General features: G+C 47.2%; 1 protein-coding gene and 1 pseudogene across 1 annotated transcript; both read left to right on the forward strand.

Annotated features, from left to right (window-relative positions):
* The first annotated feature begins 748 nt into the window (after positions 1-748).
* On the forward strand, positions 749-9,238 carry LOC103001595 (apolipoprotein L3). Its single transcript, XM_057557078.1, is given in 4 exon segments — positions 749-801; positions 3,841-3,961; positions 8,180-8,602; positions 8,604-9,238. Coding segments are annotated over 4 exon segments (990 nt in total). The 5' UTR covers positions 749-773; the 3' UTR covers positions 9,022-9,238.
* A 916-nt stretch (positions 9,239-10,154) lies between these two features.
* LOC130709224 (cytochrome b-like) lies at positions 10,155-11,293 on the forward strand (annotated as a pseudogene).
* The last annotated feature ends 1,328 nt before the right edge of the window (positions 11,294-12,621 follow it).

The raw sequence follows: 12,621 nt of genomic DNA on the forward strand, positions 1-12,621 counted from the left end.
TCCTTGCTTCCAGGGTCATTGTGAGAACTAAAAGTGAGTGAACGCATACCAGGCACTTAGAATAGTGCCTGATGCAAAGTGGGGAGTCATCAAGCACAGTAGCTAATAAACATTAGGTACTCCATTTTTCTTTGTCTTGATTGAAAAATTTTGATATTATTTATTTACTTCCTTCCAGGAAAGATAATAATTTCACTTACTTTTATACTTCTTCTTATACCGCTCCCCACCTTCTCCTAATACCATTATATCACTAGGGCCGAACAAAGTTTCAGGAGCCCTGCACGTCATAGACACTGGATCGTTATTAATTATTACCCATTAGTAAACGCTAGTGTTCCCAATATCACGTAATTTCCAGAGTATTCCTTTCTTATCTTTTTTTCTGTATTTGGTTTTATTGCTTCACTTCTACAACTTTGCAGATGGCTGTCTCCTGTCTGATTATCTTCTCCTTGTGCCGCAACAGGAGAGCAGGATTCTGGCTGGGCTTGGAGGCCGCTGACGGGAGATGAGTAACTTTCCTGAGCTAGCGGCCAGCAGAGCCCAGGACACAGAGAACCTCTCTGGGTTAAGTCCACTGTGGCACTGGTGGCCGTCCCAGGGGAACCCACCAGAGAACTCGCCACTCGCTGTTCCCTGCAGCCACTGCTCACTCATGATCAAGCCCACAGTCTGTTTTCTCTTTCCCAAGGGTGAAGCGACACCTCCTTCCAGCCTGACACAGGCGGACGAGCTGAAGGGAAGACTCTGAGACCCCAGCTGCTGCCACCATGAGCACAGTAACCTTCTGCTACTTAGGTAGTCAGCTGCCTCTTCTCTGGCTGGTTCCTACTTGTGACCTAGAATTGAGGGTGGTGCCTCCAGGCTGAGTTAACCAACAGAGGAATCAAGAACCAAGAACGGGATGGAGGGGCTTCCCTGGTGGCGCAGTGGTTGAGAATCTGCCTGCCAATGCAGGGGACACGGGTTCGAGCCCTGCTCCGGGAAGATCCCACATGCCGCGGAGCAACTGGGCCCGTGAGCCACAACTACTGAGCCTGCACGTCTGGAGCCTGTGCTCCGCAACAAGAGAGGCCACGACAGTGAGAGGCCCGCGCACCGCGATGAAGAGTGGCCCCCGCTCGTCGCAACTAGAGAAAGCCCTCGCACAGAAACGAAGACCCAACACAGCCAAAAAAAAAATTAATTAATTAAAAAAAAAAAAAAGAGTGAAAGCTTAAAAGCTAGCTGGCTTTTGGAAGTATAGCTAGGATAATAAAAGGATAAATTTGAGAGCTTTAAAAAAAAAAAAAAAAAAGGATGGGATGGATAAGCATCCTCGAGCCCCCAAGAGGGGCCAAGAGGAGGTCCCCAAACCCAGGGGTCTGTCCCCACAGCCTCCTTCCCAGCCCCCCACTCAGGGAGCCAGGACCAAGATGCTCACTTCCTCACCCCCTACCCCTGCACCGCCATCCAGCAAGTGACTCAGAAGTGAGGACAGGACAGCCGATGGGGAGGGGGGGACAGCAGATGGGAATCCCCGAGGCCGGGTGGGGCGGGGAGAGGAGGTCCACCAGCATCCCTGGAGGCTTCTCCTGGCCTCTCCCTTTGTCCAAGCCTCCTCCTGCTCCCAGACGCTGGGGCGTTACCACAGAGGCTGTTTCCTTCAGCTCTCGCCCTGCTGCCAGCCCAGCGGCTCTGCGAGGCTCAGTGGACCCTGAACTGAGCCCCGGTCTGGCCTTTGCCACCTCCCACCTGTGTGACCTGGAGCACCTTACCTGACCTCACCTGTAAAATGAGAATAATATTTCCCTATGTTGTTTTGAGGATCTAATATAACATGTGTTCGTGGCGTGGGCCAGTGCCCGCCACACAGCAGGGCCTGCCTAAGTGTCGGTGCTGTCCCCTGGAGTTTGTTAGTTTCAGGTTGAAACCTCCCCTCCCCCAGACTTCTCACCCCTCCCCCCCCTACTCCCCGCAGCTCTGTCGGGGCACCTGCTTACCAGGTGTCACTGCCTCAGGCAGGTACTGGTTCTATTGATCTCAACACCCCTGCAGAGACGCAGGTGCTCAGTTATTTCCCCCACCCACCCCCATCCCATCAATGCACAGATTTAGTACTGTGGGTTCCCTCCATGTAAACCCTGGGTTCCTTTCTCCCTTAATGAAGGGGGAAAAAGAAAAACCTGAACAATCACCACGCACCCACATGAGCACCGTGTTTTCTTGAGTCTTGTTTCCTCAGGATTGCTTCTCCCCCATCACTGCATTGCTCAGCAACCAAATCACGTCCTGCCTGGAGCCGCCCACGAGAGCAAATTAGTCAAGCTGAAGGATAAGGGAGGGGAGAACAGATTAGACGCCAGGAGCCACCCCAGCAGACTCTGGGATCCTTGAGGGAGGGCTGGGCTGGTGAATTCCTGAGGATAAACTCTCCTCTGGAACAGGGTGACCTGCTGTTTATCAACAGTTCAGCTTGGGTCCAATGGGGCCAGTGGGGAGCTGGGTCCCCTGGGACCAGCCTGGAGGAGAGAGAGGTGATGGGGACTGATCATAGGATCAGAGCTGGGGGTCCCACCCCTCCCCCACCTGAGGAATCGCCCTCCACTGCCCAGCCTGGAGTGTCTGTGATTAGCAGGTGGAATCCTCTCCCATGGTAGTTTTACACAATGGCGTGTGGTCTGAAACTTTTTTTTTAATTGAGGTAACATCGGGTTATAACATGATATAAGTTTTGTGTATACAACATTATATTTCTACTTCTGTATACACTACAGAAATTAGTTGCAAAGAAGCCCCATAGTATACTACAGAGTAGAATGAAGAAATCACAGTTTTTTAAATACAAGGAGGCTTCAAAGAATTGTCTGACGGTTGGCCTTGGATTCAACCTTTGACCTTTCTGCTTGCGGGCCTTGGGTGGTCCCTTATCCTGTCTGAGTCTCACTTTCTTCTTCTGTGATATAAGAATAACGCCTCTTTGTGTGGATGTAGAGGGAAATCCATTTTCCGTCAAGTCCCAGCCACACATATATACACCCTAGTCGCCAGTCTCTTACCAGCAATTCTATCACCTCCAAATTTCTGAAACACACACATGTTTTTGGTAACTCATTTGGGCGGTAATCTTGCCGTGTACTGACCTGAGACTATTTATAGTCATTACAGTCTTTTTCCCATTTAATGTGAATATTTGTTTGTTTCACTGACAAAACATGAAAATATTCACTTATCGGGTGCTTTCCAGACTCTGCTGGAAATGGTAACTAATAAACCATATGTGCCCTGTCTTCATTCTCTTTCTAAAGGTTTAAAATTTTAGATTCCTAAAGACATCTAAATCCCAGGAGTAGATAATTAGTTCTGGAGGCTGGAAGTCCAAGATCAAGGTACTGGCTGGGTTGGTTTCTGGTGAGACCTCTCCTCCTGGCTTGCAAATCACAGCTGCCTTCTTGCTCTGTCCTCACATGGCCTGTCCTCTGTAGCGGGGGCGGGGCGGGGGGGAGGAGATTGGGGAGGGGGAGAGAAAGAGAGAGAGAGAATCTGGTATCTCTTCTCTTCTAGTAAAGACAGGAAGTTTATTGGATTAGGGTCCCACACCTATGACCTCATTTCACAGTAATTACCTCCTTAAAGGTCCTATCTTCAAATACAGTCACCTACCTGGGGGGTCAGGGCTTCAACATATGGATTCCAGGTTGGGAGAGAAATGGTTCCATCCATAACAGCAAGTAACTCCACCAACAGTACCCCAGGTGACTGCTGCTCAGGAAGATGAATTTTAACCCCTTTACACTCAATACCATTTATGCTCCACCACAAATTCTTCTAATCTTATTCCCTTTTCTTTTCATCTAGATGTTGAGAGCTTTTTTGAGGACGTCATTGGCTGTCTCTGGGACATAATGAGCAGAGAGGAACTGCTACTCCTCCTGACTGAAGTCCTGAAGAGAATTGAGACTAAGGCCGCTTTGTCCAGGTAACCTGCATGGATGCACCAGGAATGTCACCCACATCCCCCTGCCCCAGGCTCGTTTCCTCCTGGCAGACACACCTCCTCCAGGCAGGATCCTATGGTTGGGGTCGAGGATGTTCCTTCTCACGTTTCCATTGGGAATGTTTCCTCCTTGTCATTTGCTGGCAGTGAACAGCCTCAGGTTGAGAAGAGATGAAACCTGCAAGAAAGGGGCATGTTATGACCTTGGACAAGTTACTGAACTACTCTCTGCCTTAGTTTCTTCATCTGTTCAGTTTTATTGTGAGGAAACTGAGATCATGCATGCAAAGTGCTTCACATGGTGGCTGAACATAGTATGTGCTCAATTAATGTTAACTTTCTTTTATTTTATTTTCAGTTTTTATGAGGTTATTTTTTAATGCTTATAGAGTACTTAAAGATAGTGTTAATGTCCCATAAGTCAATTGTTCAGGGAATCGTCTCAGTAGAATTTCAGCTTTGGGAGCTGAAGGTGGAGCTGGAGCCTCTTCCTTAAGTCTTAGGGGAGATATGCTGTTCTTTTCTGATTTACAAAACCAGGGTAATAAATAGACTGCAAAGGCTCTTCTTTTTAGGAGGTTATTTTCAGTCTCGCTTGATTAAGCGAGATAAAAGCACAAGAATTAAAAGAAAGTACAGAAGAGATGATGCTAGTTCAGGTTTCTGCAACCAAAAAAACCCGAAACCGAAGCTGAGATCCATGCAGCCCAAGTTTTCTTCAGTGGCCAAAGAATGGAGAAGTGGGAACTTAATTCACAGATCAACTTCTCACCCACATGGTGAGAGGGATTTGCTTTTAAAGAGTAAAGACAGAGGGAAGAGGAGTGAGGCTAATGACAGGGAGGCAGAGCATTCATCTGCAGGGAAAGGGTCAGGCTTTCCTGGAAATGGGGTGCCACGCCCTTTTTATCCTTTTTTGGTCTGCATCTTCCGGTCACGGTCATCCGTAGGTGTGTCATCTAGTAGCTAATGTAGTAAAATCAGCCTAGAATGAGGCTGAGGGTGTGGTGAGGTCAGATACCTTGCCACCTTGGTTCCAGCTGGTTCTATACGGTTTTGGTTTGTCTCTTCCTATAACTTCCTCCGTTTTTCTCCAGACCCTGTGACTCCAACAGGTTCACCTCCAAATGGAAAAGTCCTTTCTCTAGGTGAATAAAGGTGGCCATCGAGGTCCAGAGTATTCTATTTCAGGGAACCTGAGGATCCAACACTGCGCCACCACTATTTAGACAACTGCTTTGAAAAACAGTGTCTAAAGGGAATTTCCTGGTGGTTTAGTGGTTGGGATTCGGAGCTTTCACTGCTGTGGCCCAGGTTCCTAATGTTAACTCTCAAAAGCTGTTGGGAAGAGACAGGAGCCAAGGGTCTGCTTCCTGTAGATGAGAACCAAGTAGGACTTCCTTTGGGACAAGTCAGAAAATCCTGACACCATCAGTTTGTGTTCCTGGGGATTCTGGCTGGAGCCCTTTTAATCTCCATCTTAGGAACTGTACCAACACTGCAGGATCCTGCTGGCCCATAAGGCAGAGAGGCTGGAGTGGAATTGGATGGAGCTGGGTTGGATCCTGACTCTATCCTGCCCAGCTCTGGGGCTCTGAGCTTAAGAGCTGGAGTCTCAGATTTGTCAGGTGTCCAGTGGGAATAGCAATTCAATCTGATGGATTGTGGTCATAGATTTAGAGTGAACTGCAGGGTCAGAGGCGGGGAACCAAGTGCAATCATCTCATCCAAAGGCCCAGGGAGGCCTGGACCAGGGTCAGACCCAGGGGTCAGGATGGAGCAGAGGGGTCCAGGTTGGAGGACTAGTAGGAAGGCTTGGGCAGCAGAGCCAGGACTAGAGTGAGGCGAGTGGGTCCCTAGGACACAAAACGGAAGGGGCTGTGACCCTAGCAGAGGCCCTGTGAGTGGGAGAGGGGACATTTCTTCCCTCCCTGACTTGATCCCCTCATGCTGGGCGTAGAGGGCCCTGGGTGACTGTGTCCTCCACACCCTGCCTGGGACCTGGGGTTCTCCATTGCCATCTGGGACCCTCTTCCAATCTACATAGAGTAGCCCTGACCAGTGGGAAGGCCGTGTGGCTTAGTGAGACCTCCAGCATCACAATGAGTGGCTGCCAATTTTGTGTAATTTGAGGGATCCTGACGAGACTTCACAAGTTCCCACGAAAGAGGAAAATTCTTCCTCCACCAGCTTGTGCAAATGCAGGTCTCTTCAGGCTTAGCAGTTCACATGGATGTTTCTTAAAGTCTCTTGAATCTTTGAGAGGTTCCATAAAGTTGCACATGGCCTTGGTGTGCAGGCATGTGAAGCTGTTCACCAGCTAAGGTATGAGTTAGGCTGGTGACCCCTGAGAGGTCGGGGGTGCTGGGTGATGGGTCAGGAATCAGTGAGGCGGGCTGGAGAGTCCAAGGGGAACCAGAGTTAATAGCATATCACCTGCTTCCCAGTCAACTGGGGCAGTGGATGGACCCAGTGACCTTCAGCTGGGAAGGCCAAGGGCATCAGGCTTGAAGGAAAGCAGATGCCAGGCAAAATGATGGTTAAGGTTCCTTCTAGCTCTGATTTTGGGTTTAAAAAACCTTTAAGTACGCAGAATTAGCCAATCTGCAAAGGCTGAGGGCATGGCCCCCAGGACTGTCCTTACATTTGACACCAATGGTAAATTTGGGAGATCCCCAAAGCTACCATCAGGTCTGAGAATTCCCTAGAAGGAGGCACAGAACTCGCTGAAAACTGTCACGATCCCAGTTACGGTTTATTACAGGGAAGGATGCCGGTTCCCATCAGCCACAGGGCAGAGTCTGGGCGGGTTTCACACTGGAAGCTTCCATTGTTCTCAGGACGTGTCACTGTCCTGGATTCAGTGTGTGGCAGGGCACATGGAGCACTGCCCGCCAGGGACGTTCACCCTGTTTAAAGAAATATATTCTGACACTTGTTAAAACAATAAGGAAGACTCTCTTCAGGACTATCATGATAGGTGTGAAGACCATTGCAGCAGAGGAGACAGATGGGCTCAAGTCCGAATACAGCAAAGATGAGTGGGGATTTGTAGCCGATGATCAGAGTGAGGGGGGTGGGATGGAAAATCACTGAGAGGAGACATCGAAGGCAGGGGGATTCTTGTTGAAATTTGCTAACAGGATTCTTGCTAAAAGCAAGTAAAGGACTTATGCGTCAAAGGTGGGAGATGAGGAGTTTGATCAGATATCAAACATGATAAGATCTAAACAGTGGGAAGGCTTCTCACTAAACTGACTTGGACGAATTTTTGCTGAGACTGGGCAATACAGGCCATCAAGGACAGGACACCAAAGGCAGAGGTTGAGGCCTATTGGAGAAGAGGGCTCAGAAGAGCCTGACTAAAACTTGACCAAGGAGAGAACCTTTTTCAACAGGACCCTCAGTGTATGGAGTTTTATTTGGGCTCAGTCACGTGCTGCCCGCACAGCTGACGTGTTGTCTCCTGCCCTCCCGGAGGTCAGACTAATGCCCTAGTGTCCAGCTCCTCCAGAGGTCAGATGTGCTACCACGTGACCCAGAGGCCCCATCACATGTCACCCTGTTAGACTGTCCAGTGGCCAAAGGCCCAGGCAGACGAGGACACTCCTATCAGCCAGAATATTCTAGGGGCTTAGGGACCCCTTCCTAGTAGCCAAGGGCAAAGGGCAGGTTGATTCCTCACTACACACTCAGGTTCTCTGAATGAAGGTTTTTCTGCTCCAATCCCACTTCTCTGTGTTTATCTGTGGAGTTCCCACTCTACCTACTCTTTGGAAGGGATTGTGTTGACCTGCCTCTGAGGCGTCTTTATCAAATAGCATTTTTTTTTTTTTTGGCCATGCCACGTAGCTTGTGGGATCCTACTTCCCCAACCAGGGATCGAACCTGTGCCCCCTGCAGTGGGAGCACAGAGTCCTAACCACTGGACCACCAGGGAATTCCCTCAAATACCTATCTTAAGTTAAATGTATCCTAAGATGACTTTTGCTTATTTATTCCATGATTGAATAAGTATATGGAGCATCTACAGGATACAAAAACATGTGTTTAATGTTGAAAGAGAAAAATTTACATTTGTGAAATTCTTTTCTATTTGATTTATAACAAAATCTCTGTGATTTACAGAATAGATCTTGTTGAGCCTATTTTATGGACAAGCAAACTGTCTTTCTAATCCCTTGACCTTCATTGTTACAGGGAAGACTCAGATGCACTGCATCAATATCTGAGTGAGCTGAAAACAGACTTGGCCGTGGAGCACCAAGTCACGCTCCAAAAAGACCAGCTGGACAGGAAGGGGTTTTTGAACAGGTTTCCTCGGGTAAAATGGGAGCTAGAGGAGCTCATAGGAAAGCTCCACGCACTCACAAACAAGGTTGACAAGGTCCACAGGGACCGCACCATCTCCAAAATTGTGGCCAACTCCACTGGCGCTGTGTCTGGTGTCCTGACCATACTTGGCCTGGCTTTGGCACCCATGACAGCGGGGGCGAGTCTGGCACTCTCGGCCACTGGATTAGGGCTGGGAGCAGCAGCTGCTGTGACCAGTGTGTCCACCAGCATCGTGGAACTCGTCAGCACATTGTCAGCAAAACCCGAAGTCAGTCGCCTGATGTCAACTGGCGCTCCTGGAGGTACTTAAGATCAGTCCCCAAACTGTTAGCACAACAAAGAAATTCACAGAAGCCGTGCAACGCATTGAAATGAATATCCGTGCCATGGAGACGGTCAAAAGCAACCCTGGCTTAGCAGCGGATGCAAACGTCTTCATCAGCAGTGGAATAATCTCAGTCCAAAGCAGCCAGCAGGAAGAGGTTACTTTCAAAAGCACGGCTCTGGCAATGACCAAAGGAGCCCGGATTGTGGGTGTGGCCACTGCAGGTGTCTGCCTTCTGATGGATGTGGCCTTCCTGGTGAAAGAGGCAAAGCACTTGCATGAGGGGGCAAAGACGGAGTCGGCTGAAAGGCTGAGGCAGCAGGCCTGGGAGCTGGAGAAGAAGTTGGAGGTGCTCACCCGGATCTATGAGAGTCTGCAGTAGGGCCTGACTCAGCCACCCCCCAAGCTGTGCAGGGACCAGGGACACTTGCGGGTGCCAAGGCACGGAGGCACCTTGTTAGAGGGAAAAGGAGGGCGAGATAACATAGATGTAGCTACGTGTTAGGAATTTGGCATTTCTGTAGCTGAGCACAGCAGGGGAGGGATGAATGCAGGTGGCAGATGGGGGAGAGAGAAGGAAGGAGCGTGGAGCCTGGATGAAGGGAGGGGCCTAGAGAGTGAGGGGAGGAGAGAAGCCACTTACTTTGGACTAAAGAAGACACTGTGGGGGCAGTGTCTGGGGGCAGAATAAAGGGAGAGGCAGGGGGAACTAGCAACAAGAGGCCAGGAATATGAAAGGGTTGAACACGGGAAAAAGCCAAAGAGTTAGGATTGTTCGATCCAGGAGAGGTAGCAGGGGCTCCTCTCTCACCCCTCCCCAGGGTTTGATGTCTCTGGTGGTGGTCTCTAGCCCTACTTTTCCAGTCTCAACTCACCTTTGATTCCAGCAAGTTTATCTTAATTAGGCAGTGATTTCTTCTTGTTTGTTTTTTTAATGAATCATAGTTGATTTATACTATTGAGTGGGTTTCCAGTGTACAGCAAAGTGTTTCGGTTATACCTGTAGCTCCCTGTGCTCTACAGTAAATCCTTGTTGTTTATCTATTTTTTGTATGCTAGTGTGCATCTGCTAATCCCATACTCTTAATTTGTCCCTCCCCCACCTTTCCCCTTTTATAATCATAAGTTTGTTTTCTGTGTCTGTGAGTCTGTTTCTGTTTCGTAAGTAAGTTCATTTGTACTATTTTTTAGATTCTACATATAAGTGGTATCATATATTTGTCTTTGTCTTTCTCTTTCTGACTTACTTCACTTAGTATGATAATTTCTAGGTCCATCCAAGCTGCCCCAAATGGCATTATTTTATTCTTTTTATGGCTGGGTAATATTCCATTGTGTGTGTGTGTGTGTGTGTGTGTGTGTGTAGGCGAAGGTTTTGAAGAAACCCGCACAAAACTAATCACAAAGATAATACTTAAAATGAATACAATATATGTCATCATTATTCTCACACGGACTCCAGCCATGACCAATGACATGAAAAATCATCGTTGTCATTCAACTACAAGAACACCAATGACCAACACCCGAAAAACCCACCCACTAATAAAAATCCTCAACAATACATTCATTGACCTCCCTACCCCATCAAATATTTCACCATGATGAAATTTGGGCTCCTTACGAGGCATCTGCCTAATCCTACAAATCCTAACAGGCCGATTTCTAGCAATACACTACACACCAGACACAACAGCTGCCTTCTCATTAGTAACACACATCTGCCGAGACGTCGACTATGGCTGAGTCATTCGATATATACACGCAAACGGAGCTTCCATATTTTTTATCTGCCTTTATGCCCACGTAGGACGTGGCCTATACTATGGGTCCTATACCTTTCAGGAAACATGAAATATTGGAATTATCCTATTACTTATAGTCATAGCCACCGCATTCATAGGCTACGTCCTACCTTGAGGACAAATATCATTCTGAGGCGCAACTGTCATCGCAAACCTACTCTCAGCAATCCCATATATCGGCACTACCCTCGTCGAATGAATTCGAGGTGGCTTTTCTGTAGATAAAGCAACACTAACACGATTCTTCGCCTTCCACTTCATTCTCCCTTTCATCATCACAGCACTAGCTGCCGTCCACCTATTTTATTCCTTCACGAAACAGGGTCCAGAAACCCCATAGGAATTCCATCTGATACAGACAGAATCCCATTCCACCCTTACTATACAATCAAGGATATCCTAGGCGCCTTACTATTAACCTTAGCCTCACTAATATTAGCTCTATTCTCACCCGACCTGCTCGGAGACCCTGACAACTACACCCCAGCAAACCCACTCAGCACACCACCACATATCAAGCCAGAATGGTATTTTCTATTCGCGTATGCAATTTTACGATCAATCCCCAACAAGCTAGGAGGAGTCTTGGCCCTGCTGCTCTCAATCCTAATCCTGGCATTTATTCCAATTCTCCATATATCCAAACAATGAAGCATGATATTCCAACCCTTCAGTCAATTCTTATTTTGAGTACTAGTAGCAAACTTACTAACGCTAACATGGCTCGGAGGACAACCTGTGGAACACCCATATATGATTATCGGACAATTTGCATTCATTTTATACTTTCTTTTAATCCTAGTGTTAATACCAGTAACTAGTCTCATTGAAAACAAGTTCCTAAAATGAAGAGTCTTTGTAGTATAACACAATACCCCGGTCTTGTAAACTGGAAAAGGAGAACAACATATCTCCCCGAGACACAAGGAAGAAGCACTAAACTTCACCGCCAGCCCCCAGAGCTGAAATTCTATATAAACTATTCCCTGAAAATAATATATTATAAGACATTCATAAAACTACAGTGCTATGTCAGTACTAAAAATAATTCATTCTACTACATACATGCTATGCGTATTGTGCATGTCTGTTACCGCCACATAACCGCTATAATGTCTCTTTCCCGTGTATATATGCACGTACATTGTATGTATAATCGTGCATTGCATTATTTACCACATGCCTAATAAGCATGTACATTATATCATTAATATTACATAGTACATATACATTATTGGTCGTACATAGCACATTAAGTTAAATTGGTCCAAGCTAACATGTTTGGAATCCTGTCCATTAGATCACGAGCTTAATCACCAGGCCATGTGAAACCATCAACCCGCTCGGCAGGTGTCTCTCTTCTCGCTCCAGGCCCATGGCTTGTGAGGGTTTCTATTGATGAACTTTATCAGACATCTGGTTCTTACTTCAGGGCCATCTCTCCTAAAATCACCCACTCTTTCCCATTAAATAAAACATCTCAATGGGTTAATGACTAATCAGCCCATGCTCACACATAACTGTGATTTCATACATTTGGTATTTTTTATTTTTGGGGGGGAAAGTGCTTAGACTCAGCTATGACTTTAAAAGGTCTTAACACAGTCAAGCAAATTGTCGCTGGACTTGGATGTATCTGTTATTTGGCAAGAGCAACCTGAGTTGTACAATCAGTTAATGGTTACAGGACATAGCACTTTACTATTCCCCCCACGGCTTAGAACAGTTCTATATCCCAATGAATCAACCTCAACCCCCTTCCTATCATACAGATGAGCTACTTAGATATTCACCACCCATATAGACAGACATCCCCCTAGATTCGCCAACCATTTTATCAAAAATCTAATACTAAGTCTGACATAAGCCATGTAATACAACCATACAAACATCACCTATGCGCAGCAAGTTAATGTTGCTCGAACATCTCATAAAGCAAGACACTGAAAATGTCTAGATGGGCCCACTAGCCCCATGAACATAAAGGTTTGGTCCCAGCCTTTCCATTGGTTTTTAATAGAATTACACATGCAGGTATCCGCACCCCGGTGAGAATGCCCCCTAAATCACTAAGATTAAAAGGAGCAGGTGTCAAGCACGCCGTACCAGCAGCTCACCACGCCTTGCTCAGCCACACCCCCACGGGAGACAGCAGTGATAAAAACTGAGCCATAGGG

The sequence above is a fragment of the Balaenoptera acutorostrata genome, chromosome 11, assembly GCF_949987535.1.
Source record: "Balaenoptera acutorostrata chromosome 11, mBalAcu1.1, whole genome shotgun sequence".
Classification (NCBI taxonomy): Eukaryota; Metazoa; Chordata; class Mammalia; order Artiodactyla; family Balaenopteridae; genus Balaenoptera; species Balaenoptera acutorostrata.